Raw genomic sequence first — 24,679 nt, 5'->3', positions numbered from 1 at the left:
CAACTTCATTCCTTTATGATCCGAGAAAGTGTTGTGTATGATTTCAATATTTTTAAATTTGTTAAGACTTGCTTTGTGACCCAGCATATGGTCTATCTTTGAGAATGATCCATGAGCACTTGAGAAAAAGGTGTATCCTGCTGTTGTGGGATGTAATGTCCTATAAATGTCTGTTAAGTCAAGTTCATTTATAGTAATATTCAGGTTCTCTATTTCTTTATTGATCCTCTGTGTAGATGTTCTGTCCATTGATGAGAGTGGTGAATTGAAGTCTCCAACTATTATGGTATATGTGTCTATTTCCCTCTTCAGTGTTTGCAGTGTATTCCTCACGTATTTTGGGGCATTCTGGTTCGGTGCGTAAATATTTATGATTGTTATGTCTTCTTGCTTAATTGTTCCTTTTAATAGTATATAGTGTCCTTCTTTGTCTCTTTTAACTGTTTTACATTTGAAGTCTAATTTGTTGGATATTAGTATAGCCACTCCTGCTCTTTTCTGGTTGTTGTTTGCATGAAATATCTTTTCCCAACCTTTCACTTTCAACCTATATTTATCTTTGGGTCTAAGATGTGTTTCCTGTAGACAGCATATAGAAGGATCCTGTTTTTTAATCCATTCTGCCAGTCTATGTCTTTTAATTGGGGAATTCAGTCCACTGACATTTAGAGTTATTACTGTTTGGATAATATTTCCCTCTACCATTTTGCCTTTTGTATTATATATATCATATCTGACTTTCCTTCTTTCTACACTTTTCTCCATGTCTCTCTCTTCTGTCTTTTTGTATCTGACTCTAGTGCTTCCTTTAGTATTTCTTGCAGAGCTGGTCTCTTGGTCACAAATTCTCTTAGTGACTTTTTGTCTGAGAATGTTTTAATTTCTCCCTCATTTTTGAAGGACAATTTTGCTGGATATAGGAGTCTTGGCTGGCAGTTTTTCTCTTTTAGTAACTTAAATATATCATCCCACTGTCTTCTAGCTTCCATGGTTTCTGCTGAGAAATCTACACATAGTCTTATTGGGTTTCCCTTGTATGTGACGGATTGTTTTTCTCTCGCTGCCTTCAAGATCCTCTCTTTCTCTTTGACCTCTGACATTCTAACTAGTAAGTGTCTTGGGGAACGCCTATTTGTGTCTAATCTCTTTGGGGTGCGCTGCACTTCTTGGATCTGTAATTTTAGGTCTTTCATAAGAGTTGGGAAATTTTCAGTGATAATTTCTTCCATTAATTTTTCTCCTCCTTTTCCCTTCTCTTCTCCTTCTGGGATACCCACTACACTTATATTTGTACGGTTCACATTGTCCTTGAGTTCCCTGATACCTTGTTCAAATTTTTCCATTCTTTTCCGGATAGTTTCTGTTTCTTTTTGGAATTCAGATGTTTCATCCTCCAAATCACTAATTCTATGTTCTGTTTCTTTAAATCTGTCATTGTAGGTATCCATTGTTTTTTCCATCTTTTCTACTTTATCTTTCATTTCCATAAGTTCTGTGATTTGTTTTTTCAGTTTTTCTATTTCTTCTTTATGTTCAGCCCATGTCTTCTTCATGTCCTCCCTCAATTTATCGATTTCGTTTTTGAAGAGGTTTTCCATTTCTGTTCGTATATTCAGCATTAGTTTTTTCAGCTCCTGTATCTCATTTGAACTATTGGTTTCTTCGTTTGACTGGGCCATATGATCAATTTTCTGAGCGTGATCCGTTATCTTCTGCTGGCGTCTGGGCATTTAGTCAGATTTCCCCGGGTGTTCCATCCCACAGGTTGAAAGATTTTTCTGTGCAATCTCTGGGTTCTGTTCTTCCTATCCTGCCCAGTAGTTGGCACTCGTGGCACACGCCTTTCTGTGGGTTCCACCAGCGAAAGTTGCTGTGTGTCCCTCAACTCTGGAAAACTCTCGCCGTAGGGGAGGTTCGGCAGCTGAATCGTCTTGGAAGAATGCCAGCCGGCCCGGGGTTCCAAACGCGGGGAGGGTCGCCGGCCGTTGCAGCACAGGAGAGCGTCCGGCCAAATTAGCCAGTCGGCCCGGGGCACCAAGCGTGGCGGGAGGGCGCCAGCTGTCGCAGCCCGGGAGAGTGCACTGTTCCCAGCCGACGGGGGAGTCACGTGTTTGGAAGGGATCCCCCGGTCACTGTTCTCCGCAGTCTGGGGATTTCCGACCCAACTATCTCAGTTGTTCCGGGGGGCCTCGTGTGGTGGGGGCACCAGCTGCCGCGGCCTAAGGGGACCACCTGTCCAATTCTACCAGCTGGCCCGGGAAGGTGGAAGGGAGGGACTCCGGTCGTTTGCCGTCCCACCCAGGAAAGCCCGTACCCCTTGGTGATCTCACCGGAGCTGGTTCTCCCAGATAGTCAGCCGTTCCAGGATGGGGTACGCTGTCCCTTTGAAATCCCTCGTGGCTCCGGGAGCTGCTCTGTATTATCTCCACTCCCCCAGTAGCTGTTCTGGAGGAGGAAAGGTGAAGGCGGGGGAAGAGGGCACCGTGGTGGTTGGAGAGCAGCTGGAGCAGGAGGGGGAGGAGTGGGGAGAAGGAGGGCGGGCGGCTCGGCTGCTGCGGGGCGTGGGTGTCGCGCGGCGGGCCGGCGGAGAAAGAGAGGGGAGAAGGAGGGCGGGCGGCTCGGCTGCTGCGGGGCGTGGGCGCCGCGCCACACTGTCTTTTTGATCTCTGTCGTGGCTCCAGGAGCTGTTCTGTATCGTTTCTACTCCCCTAGTAGCTGTTCTGGAGGAGGAAAGGTGAGGATGGCAAGGCTGTCGAGGACGGTGGCGGAGGAGCCGGTGAAGGTGGAAGAGGGCACGGTGGTGGTTGTAGAGCCACTGGAGTAGGAGGAGAAAGGGAAGGATAAGATGGCGGATGGAGATCCGCCAGACCAGAAGGGGAAAGACCCATTTCCATATGTTTTGATGCATCATTCAATTTGATTAGCTCATATTTTATTTAGGATTTCCACATCCATGTTCATAAGTGAATTGGGTGTATAGATTTGGGCCTATGGGTGAATGAACCTGTCAGCCTTAATAGAGATCCTTTTTCTTTCTTTTTTTTTTGTAAGAGCCAGATTTTGATTTTGTAAATCTTTTTGTTTGTTGTTTAAATTTCTGCTCTTTTTTTCCCCTTTAGTATTTTTTGGTTTATTTTGTGTCTCTGTCTTGAGTTGGTGGTTTTGTTCATTATGGGGTAAGGTGGTAAGTAATGGTGGATCTGGTATATGCTACCACTCCCTGTTATTTTGATAATGTCTCCTGTCCCAATCCTGCTGTTCTGGGATCCTTAGCCTGGGTACTGCTGTTTTCTAAGAACTGTCTTTCTCAGTTATAATCATGTAACCTAAGGTGAGCAGAAGCATAGGAAAAGAGACCGTGTGGTATTGACATATGGTGTAACCTTTGTTTTGTGGTATTGACCTCTGTTTTGTTTGTTTACTTTTAAAATTTTTTACTATAGTAACATATGTAGAACAAAATTTCTCATTTTAGGGGCGGGCCGCGGTGGCTCAGCGGGCAAAGTGCTTGCCTGCTATGCCGGAGGACCTCGGTTCGATTCCCGGCCCCAGCCCATGTAACAAAAACGGAGAAACAGAATACAATAAAACAAGAAAATGTTTAAAAAATGTTTCCCTTTCTTCCTTCCTTCCTTCCTTCTATCCTTCCTTCCTTCTCTCTGTCTTTCCTTAAAAAAAAAAAAATTTCTCATTTTAACCATTAACTGTGGGAGTCAGTCGTATTGAACATATTCACAGTACTGTGCTACTATGACCACCATCCATTAATAAAACTTTTTTATCACCCCCAAAATAAACTCTACCTGATAACCAATAAATCCCTTCCCCTGATAACCTCAAATCTACTTTCTGTCTCTATGACTTTGCTTACTCTAGGTGTCTCATATAAGTGAAATCATATGGTATTTATTTGTCCTTTTCTGTTTGGCTTATTTCACTCAATTTAGTGAGTTAGATTTATTGAATTAGTTTTCAGGTTTCATCCATGCATGTTGTATCCTGCTGAACCAGCAGTAGGGTTCACCCAAAAAGAAGAAATAGGGGAAGACCCACCTGTGACTGCCTCAAACTGTTTGCAATTCTAAAGAAAGGGGCACTGTGCTGACTTGAAAGGATGTATGTCCCCTAGAAAAGCCATGCTTTAATCCTAATCCCGTTTTGTAAAGGTAGTCGTTTCTTCTAATCCCTATTCAATGCTGTATGTTTGAAACTGTAATTAGATCACCTCCCTGGAGATGTGATTTAATCAAGAGTAGTTGTTAAACTGTATTAGGTGATGACATATCTCCCCCCATTTGGGTGGGTCTTGATAAATTTCTGGAGTCCTATAAAGGAGGAAACATTTTGGAGAATGAAAGATTCGAAGAGAACAGAGCAGAACAACATAGCCATGAGAAGCAGAGGCTGCCAGCCAGCGACCTTTGGAGATGAAGAAGGAAAAGCCCTCCCAGGGAGCTTCAGGAAACAGGAAGCCAGGAGAAGCTAGCAGATGACCCTGTGTTCACCATGTGCCCTTCTAGATGAGAGATGAACCCTGACCGTGTTCACATGTGCCTTTCCAGATGAGAGAGAAACTCTGACTCTGTTTGCCATGTACCCTTCCACTTGAGAGAGAAACCGTGACCTTCTTGAACCAAGGTATCTTTCCCTGGATGGATACCTTTGATTGGACATTTCTGTAGACTTGCTTGAATTGGGACATTTTCTCAGCCTTAGAACTGTAAACTACAACTTACCAAATTCCCCTTTTTAAAAGCCATTCTGTTCTGGTATACTGCATTCCAGCAGCTAGAAAACTAGAACAGGCACTTAATACCAGGATGATCAGTCCAAAAGCATTTATTAAGGGAAATTACAAAGAACTGCAGATACCGTGTGATGGACGGTGAGGTGTCAAGAACGTCATTTAAATATGACTGCACCAATGGCAACTGCTCCACAGATTATCCACGGTTGAGGAACAAAAGTATCTAAAGGATTTGTGTGCAAGTATGGGGAAAGCAACTAAGTGTTCTTTTTCTCAAACAGGTTGTGCTTGGGGTAGGTTTCACCCAAGGTTATGGCAGCCAAAGCTCAGCATGCTTACAGGGTGTTATGGGAAAAGATGTCTGAGGAGGAGGGCAGAGGTGATACCAGTTCTTGGTCAAATAGGAAATGCTGTGTGTATCACACCATACATGCCTCTGATCAGCCCTTATAGTCTCTCATGCAGAGTCACTGGGCCATGGGCAGGGTGGGGGATATAACTTGTAAAACTTTTTCTCTTTTTTTAAGGAACATTGGGGCAGAGCCTACACCAACAGTATATACAAGTGAATAGAGTAAGTCCAATTACCACAACACCTGGAAGATTCATCAGTAGTGCTTTCCAGCACCTACCCCACCCTGCAAACCAAACCTTCACTTGGGACTACCATGAGTCATCACTCATTTAATCTATGTGTTGTAGTTGTTTATGCAGGTGACCTAAGGATTCGCTTACTTCAATTTCTTTATCTAGGATATAGATGCTGTACCCAGTTGTTTTTTTGTTTGTTTTTTTCTCCAAGCCGTTTAATATTCACTTGAACAACTGAGGCACAAGCAGTAACAAAAACTGCATTTTTTACTTTACAAGAAAAATCAATTTGTGTGATAGCTACACGATATGCTAATTTTCTCAAAATCTCTTCTGCAATAACATTTCATCAATACTCTGGTCCATAGGTTGAATCAATGAGGTCACAAAGATAGACAGGAAGGGGTTAGAAGAATGAAATACTGACTGACTGTACACTAGGCACACTATACTAGGTTTTACATGCTTAAATGTGAACATAAATTCTAGTTATCAATTAACAGAAAAACAATGCTGTAAGGTAAACTTGTTTTAAATGCTTTTACTTTAAGTATAAATTATGAACCTTTGTATTTAACCAAGATTTTTGACCAAAGAAGCATGTCAACATACACCAGTATGTTTTGCATTTCCAGAGATTTTACAAAAGGGTATAACATTAGCAAATGGGAACACTCAATCTGTTTCACTCAAGTTAAATCTTGAGTTGTTTTATTCCCACCTACTGGGTACCATTTGGTCAGCACCATGATTCCCTGCACCACTACTAAAACTTTAGTTAGGAAACTCTTCAATGGGGGTAAAATAGCAGGTGTTTTTTTTTTTTTTTTTTTTTTTTAATGTAACACACCTAAAGCTTTCTAAAGAAGGGCCTAATTTTAAAGTACCAAAGCTGTCATTTAAATAAGAAAATGTACTTGGCTTAATCAGCTCTAAAGTGAAGCTATCATTGCCTTTTCAACAAGGCTTAAATCAAAGAGGATTATTTTCCAGAAAGCTGATTCCCAGCTTGTAGTGCACAATTTTCAAAGGCATATATAGTTAGCTTTCTACCTTCCCAAAATCTAGATGACCGCTCACTCCTCCAACCAATCCTTAGTTTTTCCAGGCCCATTATTTTCTTGCTAAGCTCTCTGCTCCCTGCTCTTTTTCCCACCTATATTCTCCCTCTACTTCCCTCAATCTATACCTAGAGAAAAGACTGTTTCTTTGCTGTATGATCAATTATTGACCAATCACCACTACTGTGCTTTGAATTTCAGATCCTGTTAGGTTTCTACTGTTCATTCCCCGCACACTAAGTGTCATGATGATAATAAAAGTACACCAAGAGTTCTCACAAACCTAGAAGTTATCTGGAGGAAGAGCCTTTACATGTTTGCCCCATCTATCCCGATGTTCTAATTCATAGGTGAGATAATAGAGGTGATACATGACATTCCCAAGGCTATATAGATAGCTAATTAGAGGTAGAAACTAGCCTTGTATTTCAAACTCTTTCCACTGTACTACAACTACCACACACACACACAACTGCCTAGGTTAAGGTAAGAAAAATTAATAAGTAAATCAAGATAAAAAGCCCAGTACAAAGGAAAAATCTCTGGAATCTCTCCTCAGACTTTTATATGGCACAAAGCCAATCTGAACGAGAAATACTGCTCAGTTCATTACATGCAGCACAATACCAAAGATCCTGATTCTCAGTTCTGAAATTGGATCTGACTGCTTGTCAATATTTGAGAAAAGTTCCCACTCCATTTTCTTCAATCTTCAGCCACAAGCTTATGGCTTACTCTTAGTGTTCAACAAGATACTCTCAGTGTTCAACAAGATGAATGAATCAAATTGAATTAGGATTAAAGAAATACACCGAAGTTAAGTGCAAAGGGAAACATTTTTTTTACAAGCAGGTCATCCCAGTTACCTTAAAGCATACACTTCAGATTAATTTACAGTGTTGTGACATAACCATATGATTTCAGTGAAAATCAATACAATAATCAGACATTAACAGAAGATCAATTTGGAAATACTAAGTTAGGCAAGCATGCAAAATTCAGAGTATAAAACAATACAAGGCCTGGTGGCCAAAGAAAGACACTCCTCAGGAGATGGTGGATTTGAAGATGCTGAACACAGCTATATAAAGTAGGAGCAGAAAGGGATGCCTCAGAGATCAGTGAATCAGTTCCCTTATTTTATAAATGAGGAAAGTAAGCAGACATGATTTGGTGAGGCTCACACGCAGCTAGTGCTATTTGCAACTGCTACACATATCTAAAGTACAGGGTCATAAATACCTAGAACATATTAAGCCCACCATTTAAGTAAAACATTTCACTAAGCCTACTGATTTAAACAGAGTATTATCAAGATTGACGTAAGGGGTAGGGATAAAGTTAATATAGCACAGCAGCATGTTTCACATATATATTTATGTTTGAAAGATTAAATGGGAAAAATCATTTCAAAGATTAATGCTCAGTTTTGATAAACAATCAAGTTTTCATACAATTTTCTGATATACAGCAAAATGTATTAGCTTTTAAAAAATGCGCATTCTTTGGCTTTAGCCTATACTTTTTTAAGCCTTATCTTTAAAAACTGAGCACTGGGGCAGGCCATGGTGGCTCAGCAGGTAGAGTTCTCGCCTGCCATGCCAAAAACCTGGGTTCGATTCCTTGTGCCTGCGCATGCAAAAAAATAAAACAAAAGAAAAAAAACAACTGAGTACTGGGTACTTTCAACCTAGGTATTGTTACATGTATGTACATTTTAGGAAGAAACAAAATCCATGATATTTTAGTTAACTCATAGTATATTTATAAAATGAAAAATACTTATCAAAATACACTTTTCACTGGGAAAAATAAATAAAACAGACAAATGGAGCTACAAAATTTTTACGAAGTAAAAATTAACTTTGGCAGAATTCTGTATGGTACAGTCCATCTGAAAGCATATTTGCCCCTATAACTCTAGAGCTGTTCATCTTCCAAGTTAAGAATATTTTAAATATTTTAAATTGAGATTTTATTATGCTGATATTTGTTTTTCATTCCACATCATGTTCAGCCAAGCTCTGAGCACTTACAATTCTCTGATTGTTGGGAGCTTATTCAAAAGCATCTGGAACACTGGTGGTGAAAGAGTTTGCTGTGATACTTGCAGTAACTGCTGTGGCTGTCCACACACAGCAATTGCATTTGTCAAATGGTCCACACCCTTCTCATATTCACCTTGGGCTAGTAACTCTTCACCACGCTGTATTTCTTCAAGGAAAAATTTCTGAACAGCTTCAGCATCTTTAAGGTCAGGCAACTTGGAAAGCCCAGCTCTCTCCTTGGCAAGTTTCTGTTTCTTTCTTTGCTCTTGCAGCCTGTTCTTGAAATTGGGGTCACTCCCTCTCTTGCAGTCGAAGGAAATGCAATACCAGATGAAAAGGGCCCTGCATACACCCGCAGCGATGGCACTGTTCTGACCCCCCATTTTCTCTCGACAGTGAGGGGGGCGGCGGCGGTGGCAGCCCACCAAGTAACCTTTGGCCGCCAAACCTCGAGCGGGATGGCGCCGCTGAAATCTTGCACCCAGTTTTTGATAAGGTACATGTTCCCCCTTGGGTTGCAGTGGGGTTCATGTGGTGTTATAGCACCTCCTTACCCACATGGCTACAATTTCTTGATTTAGCGCAAAGAGCTGTGTTTAGTTTCACTGAGGGCTGTGGTTACCTACATTTGGAAGGTTTCTATTTTGAGCATGATGTTAGTATCACTTCTTGGGAAATAAAATCAGAGACCAGATAATCACACCAAGAGAATGTAGACTTGCTCTACCTCCTTCTCTAAATAGTCTCATTTAAGGGCACTGGGATGGTGTTTTATATCTTAGAGTGCATCCAGGGAAACCAAGAGTACATCTCCCTGTCTATTCAGGGGATAGCCACAGCCACATTTGTTGGCATAACCACTGTGTACCATTAGGGAAATCCAGTAGGTACTGGGGGGTTGGCCCCAGTTAGTAGTAAACCATTCACTACTGATGAGAACAGTGGTATGGGAGTATTTCTCAAGAGACATATAGCCTAGTTATCTAGTATTAATTCATGGTCTGTTGTGTGGTTTCTTTGTTCCTAACAGTGGTAGGTAATTTATGATAGTATGCTAATGGTAGGAGTTGGCCAAATAAATTAATCCTGTAATTACACATAGGACCCCACTGGGTGGAGGTGGTATCCTTTGGGTTATTATGTACCTTCCCATGGCTTCTCTTTCTGAGGCTTTGCTAGAAAAGGTAAGGTTGTGCCCTGGGGTTTTAGCTCCATCCCCCAGGAATTGATGGTGTCCCCTGTGACATTGGTGGTGTTCAGTCAAGGTCAACACTTCCTTCGACTGTTTGATTACGACATGGCATGGTGTGGGTCTCTTTGGGTCTGTCACATTTGGAGTTCATTGCACATCTTGGATGGGTATAGTCATATACTTTAAATTGATAGTTTTCTTTCACTATTTCTTGGAATATTTTCTCTGTGTCCTTCTCTTTCTTTGTCTTCTAGGATTCCCACAATACCTATATTGGTACACTTGATGGTGTTCTGAGGTTCTGTTCAATTTTCTTCATTCATTCTTCTTTCTACTCCGTAGACTGTATGGTTTTAATTGGCAGAATTTGCTGCCAGCTTCAATCTGCTGGCCTAGGCAAAGAAGTTTAAAGCATTAGAAACCATCAGTGAGGAGGATCAGACCTGGGACATTCCAAACAAAGACTTAAAAAATAGTCCTAAATATGCTCAAAGACCTGAAAGAAAATATGCAAACATGATACAAAACATGCTTTGTATCAGTTCTCTGCTTCAGTGAGTTCTGGATTAGGCATAACACAGAAGCACCTTGAGTTTGTTTTCTGGTAGCTACTAGATTGATTGGAATAGGCATAAAAACACTAAATTTGCATATTAGAAGCTCTGCTCTCTCCATAACTATATACCAGATCTGCACTAGGAATATGGACCACTGTCAGTCCTACAACTGGCAGCCTAGCCAGGAGGGGGTTGAGGACAATTTTGGTAAAAAGCGGCACGCAGCTTTTCTATTATGTTTTTGGGTTGTCTTTTCCTTGATTCAGCATTTACTTGAGTGCTGTATATACGGGGCTGTATTTCAGATTCTGGGAAAGTTGATTTTGACAATTTGATGTTTCTGTGGTGTGAAATGGGCATGTGTTTGAAACTTTTTGCTCTGCCATCTTGCAGACATCACTCTTACCTCTTCTGTTTTTATCACCTCTCCACTCTTTCCAGGCGAAGGATTGCCATATTGTTTCCATACAGTACTGGGCTAGCATTGCTAGGTTTTATCCTGTGTTGGCATGAGGTAGGGTGTGCAGTGATCTGCCATGATAATGGAAGTCAGCAAGGCTCTTATCTGGTCTTGTTACCCTTACCTCAGTCACACACACTGGAATCCAGTGTCCATCTGTCATGTCATTGGTTTTTCAGAATTTGTATGTTAGAGTTGGGAGTCCATCAGCTTTCTTCAACTGTCCATGGTTCCTCTAAGATGAGTTTCGGAAGGAGAGCTGGCAGCTATCTTGGGCTTCGGGTTTTGCTTTGTGCTTGGGAATACTGAGGTGAAAGATGTTTGGGCTGGAAGATCCTAATACATATCCTAATATATAATGTAAACACACTAATGAAGCCTAATTGGGTAAAAGATCAATGGTTGTACCTGTAGCTAGCTAATTAGAGAATGCGAGATATCAAACACTGGGAGAGGAGAGAAGCCTGAGATTTTTGGTAGGACTTTTTTTCTTTTTTTCAGAAGGAAATGCATTTACTAACATAAAAAAAGAAGTTGCAAGAACTAAATTCAGATAACCTGAATATGCTCAATGAATAATGAATCTTCACTACCCCTAGAATAGGGGGAAAAATATCTGTTTTAGATTACTTGGTCACAGTTCAATAATGGTTAAGAACAATTGTGTAAATACAACATACAGTTAGAAATATTTGTGTATATTTCATATTTTGAAAATATTTTTGCATAGTTTACATGTTTTATACATATTTTCCTTGTATGTCAAAGGGAACATTTCTAATGATTACCTCACATCTTTTATTAAGAAATTTAACAAATTTAAGCAGCATTGGTTCAATTTAAACCCCATTTGCTGGTCCCAGTATAGTTGATTTTTTTAGCTTTTTTATTGTGAAATATAACATATATACAGAAAAAATATAAATTTCCAAGTACATTTTAACAAATACTTATAGGACAAATTTTAAAATTTGGTATGGGGCCACGGTGGTTCAGCAGACCGAGTTCTCACCTGCCATGCCGGAGACCTGGGTTCGTTTCCTGGTGCCTGCCCATGCAAAAACAAACAAACAAACAAACAAACAATTTGGTACGGGTTACAGTTCCAAGATTTTTCGTTTTTTCTTCTAGCTGCTTCAAGACACTGGAGACCAAAAGAAATATCAGTATAGTGATTCAGCAGTCATACTCATTTGTTAAATCCTGTCTTCTCTGTTATACTCCTTCTCTTTTTTTTTTCTTTTTTGCTGTAAATAGCATATACAAAAAAGTAATAAATTTCAAAGTACATCGCATCAATTAGTTGTAGAATAGATTTCAGAGTTTGGTATGGGTTACAATTCCACAATTTTAGGTTTTGACTTCTAGCTGCTCTAGGGTACTGAAGACTAAAAGAAGTATCAGTATAATGATTCAGCACTCATACTCATTTGTTAAGCCCTACCTTCTCTATATAACTCTACCATCACCTTTGACCTTTTTCCCATTCTTTAGGGGTATTTAGGCTATGCCCATTGGAAGGAGCCTTTGATAATATGGGATGGGGGATGAAACTAACTGTGTTCTGGAGAGGCCTGCCCCTCCATTTCAGGACTTACCTGGTCCAGAGACTCATCTGGAGGCTGTAGGTTTCTGGAAAGTTACCCTAGTGCATGGAACCTTTGTAGAATCTTATATAATGCCCTAGGTATTCTTTAGGGCTGATAAGAATGGGGTTTGGCAAGTTATAATAGGTAACAGTGTCTAACTGACACTCGTGTGAGAGTGACCTCCAGAGTAGCCTTGAGGGTTTAAAGAAAAAAGAATCTTCAATGTCCCTGCAGTGATCTTTGTAACTATGTGATTAGAGGTTATTTATGCACATTCCTTCTTGGAGAATTGGCTCTTCTCCCAGAAAAGCACTTGATAAAGATGTTTAGATTCCAGAAAATATCCTTAGGAGCCTAACCACCTCCCTGGGATTTAGCAGTGGAAGATAGCAACATAGGACATTGGCATTCAGCCACTTTTGTTCCAAAATGATGTTTCTTGAACGTGAAATAGAAATTGGAATCTCACCCAAGAGAAGGATGCTTCACTCAGGACTTTCCCAGTCGGACCCTGAAAGCTGTCTCTGGGATTCCTAGTGCTTCTCTTTGGGTGTTGGTGTTGTCCTGCCTGGTGATGTAAATATGTCTCATTTCTAACAATCTTTTGATAACTTTCCTAATAAATCTGTTTTTATGTCACTGAAGTCTGTGTTGTCTGTGAATCTGAGCCTCTAAATTAAGTGGCCACAAATATCACGTTGCCTTTTGTGCAACAAGCCTCTCAACTCTATTTGAATTCTCTCAGCCACTGTACCTTATTTGTTACACTTTTTCCCCCTTTTGGTCAGGATGATATTGTTGATCCCAAGGTGCCAGGGTCAGGCTCATCCTTGAAAATCATCTCCCATGCCGCCAGAGAGACTTTCACCCCTGGATGTCATGTCCCATGTATGGGAGAGGGCATTGGTTTCACTTGCAGAATTGGGCTTAGAGATAGGCCGCATTTGAGCAACAAAAGAGGTCCTCCTGACATGACTCTTAGCATACTTATAGTAGGTTAAGTTTTTCTGCTGTATACATAAGCTTCACAAGAGCAAGCCTCAAGTTCAAGGGCTTGACCTGTTAATTTGGGTGTCCATAATGTTTGTCACAGTTTCACAGGTTTCCCCAGTGTAAAGTTTAATAGTTCCATATTTTTTCTCCCATCCCTCGAGGGACTTTGCCAATACTTTTTCCTTATCTACTTAATATACTCTGGAATGTATCCAGGCATTACATTAAGCTGTATAGAATTAAAGGCCCTTATTTTTATGCTGGGCTCCCTGTGTTTGGATTGTTTAAATGATCTATCCAGACAGGTTGAGTTAGATTATGTGCTACAGAAAATTTAGGTTCTGGACAAAATAAACTTTTCTTCCTTTGTTTTCAAAGAGTAGGTGAAGTTCTAAAATATAGATAATTTCTTCCTTACCCCTGTATTCTAAGTAACCTTAATCCCTATCTGATTGGTTTTGTTCTTATCTCTGAATACCAGGTTATACATATATAAAACAGCCTCTTCAAATTCAGAAATAACAGTTATCACTCCGGACTAAATGTGACTGGTATAAGAGCTTACAGTCAGGGCCCCAGTTTTCTTATAAGTATTTTCTAAATTAAATCATACAATATTTCTCTTTTGTTTCTAGCCTTTGTTTCTGGCCTGTTTTGCTTCACCAAATATCCCACAGGTTCATTCACATTATTTCATGCCTCAGACTTCATTTCCTTTTGTAGCAGCAGGGTATTCGATCATATTATGCACCATTGTTCGCCAGTCTACTTCTCAGTCAGTGCATTTTAAAGCCACCTCCACCTACTGGGCCTCATATATAATGTCCAAGGTCAACAGTCCATTGACACTCAATTTTGGATAATTTCATTGTTCCCAAGAGAAAAATAATCAATAAACACACCATCACCACATAGAAAATCCAAGCCTTCTCTTAACTCTTGTCCCTCCCCCCATATGTACCCCTGGTATTATTGCAGTTCTGTTGATGTTTTCCTGTTAAACATAGCCCATAGCTTGCAGTAGCAGTTTTCCCCCTATAGGCCATGTATACATTCTTTGTACAAGATTCATAACTTTGCAGTAGTTCATGTAAGAACTTATTTGCATTTTTAGTGTTACTTGGTGGGACACATGGGTCTATACAACCCCTTTCAATCATGTTCACCTTGATATGGTAATATTGCTTATAGACCCAACAGTGAACCACCTTCACTTCTCTCTATTCCCTTTCAATTCAGTTCATCCCCATCAGCTAACTATTCACCTATCTCAACCTCTGTGTATCTCTTGGTCCCCTTTTGCTAGGGTTTAGACGCGTTGCTTCTCCACTGGGTGTATGATTCTCTCACTTACCTTTCTTGCCCAGCATAGTACCTGGCCTCTTTTGCGCTAATAGAGCAATCCTGATATTTAGCTCTTCTACCAGCCAGTATTTCCTGACTGTTAATCCTCTTCCTTTTAACTCCCTGATTTTTTTTTTTAACCAGGGGCTCATTTTATTTTTCTTAAAAAATGAAATAAAGATTAAAAAAAACTTATTCAAAACCCTAAACAGGGTCGTACAATGAGCTAGAACAAATTTTTCCTAATCAAGAGAGACTTTTCCAAAATAAAAATCAGTGTAGATCATATTTATAACGTTACTTCCTGCGGATTAGGTGTTAAGGTCACAGGATTATTGCTGTTGGCTTTTAAACAGCAATCCTTTCTCAAATTAACTGCAGGAAACCTAGAAGATAGTCAAGTGGCACATGCATTGGCTACTGTCCTGATAATGTACCCATTTCCATCCTCATTCCAATGGATTTCTTTTGTACCTTTTATGAAATCATTTATTTAGAATTTTAACTCCTTGATTTTGAGCTGTGTGGATATGATTACCTTCTCTTGTCTATTTTGCAGAAAATCTTTTTGATCCTTTGTCTAACAGAAGGAGTCTGATTGATTGGTTTCCCATCATCCTCCTTACTTGCCCACCAGCTTAACCCACTACATTAAATTAAACTCGGGAAATTTGCTTTGCATATATTTTTGTCAGAAAGCCTCATCCCAGGGTAAAAAATGTGAACTTGCAGAGTGTAAGAACCATTGTCTTCTCTAACAGATCTAAGCTCTGTTGCATCACTTGACAGTCATAGGTGAGAAGGGTGGTCAAGAAGCACAATTTTAGAAAACATCTCTCTGGTCATAATGAATTACACTGGATGTAGGGAATCTGCATAGAGCTTATCTCTGTTTTTGTATGAAACACATCTATGTATATATCCTACCGACATCCAAAAGGAGTAAAAAAATAACAATCTTATAGCCTTTATACAGCTTTCTCAGCTTTCCTGTGATCTTTCATGATTCCTTTATCTTTTCAAGCTTGAAACGTCATTTTCAGTGTCTTCTCCACATGAGTTCATTAGTAATCTCAACATTTCTTTCACCATGGTATTTCAGAATTACTTCTTTTTATTTTATGCTATAACCATAATCCAAATCATTGCCCTCCCACAAGCACACAGATCTTGCCAATTGTGGACTTTGTTTAATTAATAATAATCACTGCCAGTATCAACAAAGCTGACCTTGATCAAGTGTCTTCTTGTAAGTGTGTTGTGTCCCTTATTTCATATAATACAAATTTTAGAAACTTGACCTTAATTTTATTCAATAGGTAGATGGTGTTCTAGTTTGCTAGCTGCTGGAATGCAATATACCAGAAATGGAATGGCTTTTAAAAAGGGGAATTTAGTAAGTTGCTTGTTTGCAGTTCTAAGGCCAGAATAATGTCCCAATTAAAGCAAGTCTATAAAAATGTCCAATCAAAGGCATCCATGGAAAAATACCTTGGTTCAAGAAGGCTGCTGAAGTTCAGGGTCTTTCTCTCAAATGAGAAGGCACAAGGCGAACAGGGTCATGGTTTCTCTTTCATCTGGAAATGCATGTGGCAAACATGGCGTCATCTGCCAGCTTTCTCTCCTGGCTTCCTTTCATGAAGCTCCCCGGGAGGCATTTTTCTTCTCCAAAGGTTGCTAGCTGGTGGGCTCTCTGCTTCTTGTGGCTGTGGTGTTCTACTCTCTCAGAATCTCTCGGCTTTCTCTAAAATGTTTCCTCTTTTATAGGATCCAGTAAACTAATCAAGACATGCCCGAATGGGTGGAGAATGTCTCTACATAATCCAGCTTAACAACCACTCTTGATTGAATCACATCTCCAGGGGGGATGATCTAATTACAGTTTCAAACACTATACTGAATAGGGATTAGAAGAAACGACTGCCTTTTCAAAATGGGATTAGGATTAAAATGTGGCTTTTCTAGGGTACATGCATCTTTTCAACCAGCACAGATGGGTACTGTTCTAGTTTGCTAGCTGCCGGAATGCAACACACCAGAGACAGATTGGCTTTTAATAAAAGGGGATTTATTTTGTTAGTTCTTCAGAGGAAAGGCAGCTAACTTTCCACTGAGGTTCTTTCTTACGTGGAAGGCACAGGATGGTCTCTGCTGGTCTTCTCTCCAGGCCCCTGGGTTCCAACAGCTTTCCCCAGGGTGACTTCTTTCTACATCTCCAAAGGCCTAGGCTGAGCTGCAAGTGCTGAGTTGAGGAATGCCGAGCCGCTAGGCTGTGCTGTGTTTCGCTCTCTCATTTAAGCACCAGCCAATTAAGTCAAACCAGTCACTCATTGCAGCAGACACGCCTCCTAGCTGACTGCAGATGTAATTAGCAACAGATGAGGTTCAAGTATTGGCTTATGTCCGCAGCAACAAAACTAGGAATGCTCACCTGGCCAAGTTGACAACTGAATCTAACTAACACAGGTACGTAAAAGCTGCCATAACAAATCAGATCTGTAGACCAGAAAGTTCAGTTTTCTGTCGCAATAATGAAACAAATTCTAAGTCATGTTTCAGATAATTTTTTTCTCTAGTTCTCACCAGGACTGGTTTATATATATATATATATACATTTTTTTTTTTTTTCAAAAAATCAGGGCAATTAGTGCCTGCACTTGTGAAGAACTCATATTAGCTATTATTACTGTATTCGTAGCAGGATCATGATACACATGTCTACCAGTAGTACATTAGAATGCCAGTTTTCCCTTAACCCTGCCAAAACTGAGTGTCATTATAATCAAATTTTAATTTCTGTTGTGGTAAATGTTGGGAAAGCAGGTTTGGGAGGGAGAAGAGGAGAATGATGTAATTTTGGAATCCAAGCCTCTTTGGTAGAGGGTAGATTTTAATTTGAAACATTACAATGACAGATATTAGGCAGCTGAGGACAGCACGAGACCACTGATTTCTTGGCTACATGAGTAGGGTAGAGAAGCCATCAAGAGGTCTGGGGCATAAAATAGGAGGTGTGAAGGTAGTGTAAGGACTAACCTACTTCTAAATAATCCATGAGACCACTGTTTATTTCCACAAGATATATCAACATCATCCCATTTGAATTCTTCTCTGTAAATTGACAATATTAACACATTATCAGTGTCTGTGAATATTCTCTGCCAATCTTAGATTTAAATTTACAACACACATGTTGCTTCATGTGCAATAGAAAGTAACTCAGTGCCATTTTATATTGAGTACCTACTAAATGCAGATCATTGTGTTAAATTCTGTTGTAAATAGAAACTTTCAGGGAAGATGCATTTAACATTTATTGAAGACCTACTGTTTGTTGTGTAGTATGCTAAATACTTTAGATAAATATTCATTTGTTCTTCACAGTGTAACTCTTAAAAGTATTTACTATTCCAGTATTACAGTTTTTAAACTTTTGCTTAGAAAAGTGAAGGAACTTGCTCAAGGTGACAGAATTACAGTTCTAACCAAGATTTTTCTGATTTCAAAACATGTACTTTCTGCTGTTCCACACTGCCTTCAAACATTATATAACACTGAGCATTCATTCTGCAGATGTTTAGTAAGCCCATATGACATGTACTGAGGATACAGTCTCACACCATCAGGTGCAGATCCTGCTCTCAGAATATAGATTGGAGGATATGTGTAAGCAACTTTAATTCAAAGTAGATAGTGCCTTGAAATGAAAGGTCACGGTGAAGTGCGAAGGGATTTTTGAAGAGAAAGGGTTTACTTTGAACTGAGGAGTTCATGGGTTGACATGAGGGAGAACTGCCAATCAAGCTGGTGAGCCAGCCCTTCAAATGTGGCATCTGAGGAGACACTTCTTTGAAGGAGTTTAAGTGGCATGAGCAAATGTAGAGACACTGGAAAGCACAATTTGTTTGATTGTGAGCTTGTGGGAACCCTGGAAAGAACACTTTCTAAAAACTCTTTTTTTTTTTTTTTTTTTTTTTAAAGGAAGGAAAGACAGAGAAGGAAGGAAGGATGGAAGGAAGGAAGGGAGGAAGAAAGGGAAACATTTTTAAACATTTTCTTGTTTTATTATATTTTGTTTGTTTGTTTGTTTTTTACATGGGCTGGGGCCGGGAATCGAACCGGGGTCCTCCGGCACGGCAGGCAAGCACTCTTGCCCGCTGAGCCACCGCGGCCCGCCTCTAAAAACTCTTTTTAAAATACTTTTTAAAAACTTATTTTTAAGAGATATGTAATATGAAAACATTTTTCTTTCTTTTTAGCTTCTAATTGAGTATGAGTCTTCATATGATAAGTGAGAATGTCAAATTGGCTCGTGAATATGCTTTGCTGGGGAACTATGACTCTGCAATGGTCTATTATCAGGGAGTCCTTGACCAGATGAATAAGTATCTATACTCTGTCAAAGATACATACCTCCAGCAGAAATGGCAACAGGTAAGAGACATGTTGTGATAGGTTATATAATCAAAAGAGAAGGTTTAAGTAGTTGAAATGATATGTGCAGCTACACATTAAGGATATGATTTAGTACATGGATTTGTATATAATGTTACTTGAAAACATATTACTAGTAGTCCACTTTCACTGTCTTCAGTATTATAAGGTGTACTTAATTATTCTTTACTGGAATGTAATAGATTAAAAAAGTAATGGTTTTGAGGATTTTTTCTAGTTCAGATTTTTAGCTGTTAAATTAGAGTTGATTTCATTAAGCCCTTATTGAGACTGTGGACTACGGATGACACTTGAACCTCACTGGGACCCTATTCCCTATATAACATTATAAAGCATGCCCTATTTTAACCCAGTTTGAGCAGCTTTAAGTTACTGAGGAACAGTGGAAATTGTGAACTTATAGGTGTAGTTCAGGGTAGCATCTAAAACAAAGTTCAGCTATGTCATCAAAGAAAATAAATGGTACAGATATTATAAGTAGTATTTTTCAGTTGGTCATCTCGGTTATTATCTCAGCTTCTGCACTGCAATTTTTATATTGTTCCACATTTGCCCTTAATTTCTTTAAAAGAAAGACTAGCCTATCTCTTTGAACTTGAACTCAGGTAAGTCTGCCCCTTCGTATCTCTTACATTAGCAGAAGAGGAAAATATTTTATTTCACTAGAGTCTCAAGTTTGTCACTGAAGAATGTTTAAGACCTTTTACTTTTAAGCCAGAGAACTTATATTTTTTGAAGTAAATTAAATGACATAGAAACCATCAAAGTGCAACTTGCAAAAGTATCTTTTTCCCAGCTTTAATGATATACTAACTTTTCAGTTTGTTACTCAATTGTATTAAGAATCACAATTAGCAGCATGGTTTAATTAGCCATGGTAGTAATTTTTCAGTAAATTTTGCATTTAAACATTTTTTAATATCTTAGTATAATTTACTGGATGTCTGATGTCAAAAGAGAGGGGATTCTAACATCTCTAAGAAATGGCCGTGGTTTAATTTAATTAAATCATGGCAGAGATTGATTAGTTCTAGAAATTTAAAGGTCCATATTCTCTTTTGAAACCAGGTCTGGCAGGAAATAAATGTGGAAGCTAAACATGTTAAGGATATCATGAAAACGTTAGAGAGTTTTAAACTGGAGAGCACTCCCTTGAAAGCTGCGCAACACGAGCCTCCAGCTTCTGAGGGAGAAGTCTGGTCTTTGCCTGTACCTGTTGAACGAAGGTAAGTGGGGAACTTTTAAGAAACAAATTAGCACAAGAAACTGATGGCATTAATTATATATCTAGGAGAAGAACTGGATTGAGAGACAGGAACAGGAGGGAGGTTTTTACTGAAGGCCCTTCTATAGCTCTTGAATTATGTATCATATTACTCAATGAACTATTTCAAAACATGAAATGTAAGTGGAAATAAGCCCAAAATTTGCATTGGTGAATGAGCTTCAGGTATTGGAGATATTATCTATGGAAGAAGCATGAGACTGAGAATTGAAGTATCTGAGGTATAGCTCTGTCTATGCTCCTGACTTTGGGAAAATCCTCTAACCTTTCTAGGCTTCAGGTTTTTACTTTGTAAGGTGAAAGAGTTAAATTAGAACAGTGTTTCTTAAAACTTTCACAGAATACTGCTGTTCATCAAGTTATATTACTGCTAAGATTGAAAAATGGTCTCTTTAGTTATTTAAAAATATATATACAAAGCAAGGAGAGGAAAAAAGCAATAATTTTCAAAGCACACTTCAACAGATAGTTACAGAACAGATCCCAGAGTTTGTCATGGGCTACCATTCCACCATCTTAGACTTTTTCTTCTAGATGCTCCAAAACACTGGAGGCTAAAAGAAATATCATTATAGTGATGCAGTAGCCACATTCTGTTTGTTAAATCCCATCTTCTCTACTATATCTTCTCCTCCTCCTTTAATCTTTCTCCCAATCTATAGGGATCTTTGGGCAATCCCATTCTGGCTTTTTCATGTTGAGAAGAGGTATCCATACTAAAGAATAGGGGGATGAAATTAAGTGATAATCTTGGAAAGACTGGTCCCTCTGAGTTTCAGTCTTTATCTGACCTAGGAACCCTCTAGAAATTATATGTTCCAGGAAGGCAGACCTAGTGCATGCAACTTTTTTTTTTTTTTGCATGGGCAGGCACCAGGAATCGAACCCAGGTCTGTGGACATAGCAGGCGATAACTCTGCCACTGAGCCACCATGGCCCACCCGCATGAAACTTTTATAGAGTCTCAGTTCGAGCCCTAGATGTTCTTAAGTGTCAACAGGAGTGATGTTGCTTAGGGTTTAGCAAACCCTAATTAGCACTGTCTGATTGAAGCTTGCATAAGAGTAGTTTTGAGAATAGCCTCTTGACTCTGTTTGATCTTTCTTAGTCACTGATGCCTTATTTTATTACACATTTTTTCCCCTTTCTGGTCCAGAAAGCATTGTCTATCCTATGGCACCAGGATCAGACTCATCATGGGGAGTCATGCCCCACATTGTCAGGGAGACTTTCACTCCTGGATGTCATATGCCATGTAGTGGGGAGGGTAGTGATTTTCGTTGCAGAGAGTTGGGTTTAGAGAGAGAGAGGCCCCATCTGAGCAACAGTAGAGGTTTCTTGGAAGCAACTTTTAGGCCTTGTGCCAATTTGAAAAGGTTTATGTACCCTAGAAAAAACCACGTTTTAATCCTAATCAGTCTTGTGGGAGCAACGGTTTCTTCTAATCCCTATTCAGTGCTATAGGTTGGAAACTTTATTAAGTTATCTCCAAGGAGATGTGACTCAATGAATTGTGGGTATTAAACTTGATTAGGTGGGGGCATGTTCAACCCATTCCAGGTGGGTCTTGATTGGTTTTACTGTAATCCTTTAGAAGAAGTGCTATGGAAAAAACTAGAGAACAAGAGAGAAAGCCATGATATTCTGAGAGAGCAGAGAATGTCACAGAACCATGAAGCAGGGAGTCCACCAGCCAGCGACTTTTGGGAATTAAGAAGGAAAACACCTTCTGGGGAGCTGGAGAGGAAGCTAGCAGAAGACACCATTTTCGCCATATGCCTTTCCACTTGAGAGAGAAACCCTGAACTTCATAGCCCTTCTAGAATCAAAGTATCTTTACCTGGATGCCTTAGATTGGACACTTCTATAGACTTGTTTTGATTTGGACAATTTCATGGCCTTAGAACTGTAAACTTGTAATTTATTAAATTCCCCCTTTAAAAAAAGCCATTCCATTTCTGGTATATTGCTTTCCGGCAGCTAGCAAATTAGAACAGGCCTTGTTATAAGGAGCCTTAGCTTCTCTACTACAAAAATAATTTTCATAAGGGAAAGCTTCAAAATCAAGAGTTTGGCCTATTTTCTAGAGAGTCCCCAATGGTTGAGAGGATACCCAGGGTTTCCCAGGTGGGAAAGTTTACTAGTTCCATCCCCACCCCCCACACATCTTTTGGCCCTCAAGGGACTCTACCAATACTTTTTAATCATCAGCCCACCATAGTCTGGGATGTATCGTGCTATTACATTAAGCTATATAGAATTATAATACCTCATTCTGTTCTGGACTCCAGGAGTTCAGGTTGTTTAAATGAGCTATCTAGAGAGGTTAATTTAGATTATATGTTACAGAAAATTTATATACTAGGCAGAAAAAAACCGCTCTACCTTTGGTCTCATACCACTTAGACTAAATGTGGCAACTATAAGGGCTTATAATCTAGGCTTCTATTTTCTGAGTATTTTCTGAGAGAGAACTTAGTATATTTGCTCTTTTGTTACTGGCTTATTTTGCACAACGCATTATCTTCAGGGTTTATTCAGTTCATGTGTGCCTCTCAATGACCTTTGTTTTCGTAGCTGCACTATATTCCATCATATAAATATATCACTATTTACTATTGTGCTTCTCAGTCATTGTATCCTTCGGCTCCCTCTGTCTATTGGGCATCATCAATAGTGTCCAAAAAACAAACTGTGTCTTATAATATCCTCACTTGGTTGTACAATCAGCAGCACTCTAATTTTAGACAATTTTCGACAATTTTCAGTGGTCCATAAAGAATGGTTGCTTTTTTTAAATTCACAAAGAAAAATAAAGAATAAAATGTCTCATTTTTAGTTTTTTCTCTGGCTTTTTTTTCTTTTTGCAGCTTCCTCTTAGCAACTGCCAGCAAATGAACAGTGAGTGAAAATTGGTGTTTACTGAAATGGTCTAACAGTTAATCATATTTAGTTTCATTGCATATTTTTAACTGAAAAGTGGACAGGTAGATGTTAGTGTGTGTTTCATGCACATAATTATGGTTTTAAATATATGAACCTATCAGGGCATGATATAAAGAACTCTATGACTTCCACTGTGACCTCTTTGGCCACACCATGATGCAACACACCAGAGATGGATTGGCTTTTAATAAAATGGGATTTATTTAGTTAAAAACATTTCCTCTTCAGAGGAAAGGCAGCTAACTTTCATCTGAGGTTGTCTCTTACATGGCAAGGCACAGGACAGTCTCTTCTAGCCTTCTCTCCAGGCTTCTGGGTTCATAACAGCTTTCCCCAGGGTGATTCCTTTCTGTATCTCCAAAGGCCTGGGCTGAGCTGCAAGTACTGAAATGAGGTATGCTGAGCTGCTTGGACTGTGCTTTGAACTGTCTCATTTAAGCATCCAGCCAGTTAAATCAAACATCATTCATTGCAGCAGGCACTCCCCATAGCCAACTGCAGATGTGATCAGTGACAGATGAGCTGCACATGCCATTGGCTCATGTCTGCAGCAACAGAACAAGACACCTTCACCTGGCCAAATTGACACCTGAACCTAACTACCGCAGCCCCTAACTAGTTTGAGAGATTTGGGAATAGGACATTGTTCAAAGTTCATCCAGGTTTTTTTTTAAACAATTTATCGACATGTATTGTATTCGTGTAGCATACAATACATCCGAAGTATACAATCAGTGATTTTCAATATATTCACAGAGTTTGCATTCATCACCGCAACCAACTTTAGCACATTTTTATTACTCCAAAAAGAAAAAACCCATACCTGTTAGTAGTCACCTCTCAATCCTTGTCCTTCTCTGTGTCTAGGGACATAACCCTTAGCCTATTTTTACATCTAAAGATTTATTTATATTTACATCTTATGTAAGTGGAATCCTGCAATATGTAGTACTTTGTGTCTGGTTTATTTTGCTTAGCATAATGTTTTTTGTTTTGTTTTTTTAATTATTACTTTTAATTGGAGAAGTGCTGGTTTTGATTTGTATTTCCCTAATAGCAAGTGATGTTGAGCATCTTATGTACTTTTTTCTAACAGTTTTATTCACATACCATATAATCCATCCATAGTGTACAATCAATGGTCTGTCTTTTTAATGTAAGTTTTTAGGGCTATAAATTTCCCTCTCAGCACTGCCTTTGCTGCATCCCATAAGTTTTGATAATGTTGTATTCTCATTTTCATTAGTCTTAAGATAGTGACTAATTTGCCTTAAAATTTCTTTGACCCACTGATTGTTGAAGAGTGTGCTGTTTAGTTTCCAAATATTTGTGAATTTTCCCATTTTCCAGCTGTTATTGATTTCCAGCTTGTTTTGTGACCCAGTATGTGGTCTGTTATGGGGAATGACCA

At 39.2% G+C, this 24,679-nt stretch overlaps 1 protein-coding gene and 1 pseudogene across 3 annotated transcripts in view; one reads left to right on the top strand and one right to left on the bottom strand.

Moving 5' to 3' along the window:
* Positions 1 to 24,679, top strand: part of KATNA1 (katanin catalytic subunit A1) — an 83,197-nt gene that overhangs the window by 15,374 nt on the left and 43,144 nt on the right. For all 3 annotated transcript variants that reach the window (XM_077149223.1, XM_077149224.1, XM_077149225.1), the window contains exons 2-3: positions 18,842 to 19,016; positions 20,106 to 20,263. In XM_077149223.1, coding sequence (XP_077005338.1) covers positions 18,855 to 19,016; positions 20,106 to 20,263 — 320 coding nt within the window. In that variant the 5' untranslated portion in view covers positions 18,842 to 18,854. The remainder of the gene's footprint in view (positions 1 to 18,841; positions 19,017 to 20,105; positions 20,264 to 24,679) is intronic.
* LOC143674006 (mitochondrial import receptor subunit TOM20 homolog pseudogene) lies at positions 8,432 to 8,830 on the bottom strand (annotated as a pseudogene).

The sequence above is a fragment of the Tamandua tetradactyla genome, chromosome 2 (assembly GCF_023851605.1).
Source record: "Tamandua tetradactyla isolate mTamTet1 chromosome 2, mTamTet1.pri, whole genome shotgun sequence".
NCBI lineage: Eukaryota > Metazoa > Chordata > Mammalia > Pilosa > Myrmecophagidae > Tamandua > Tamandua tetradactyla.
The sequence above is the reverse complement of the archived record's forward strand: the minus strand, read 5'-3'. Positions and strand labels throughout refer to the sequence as shown.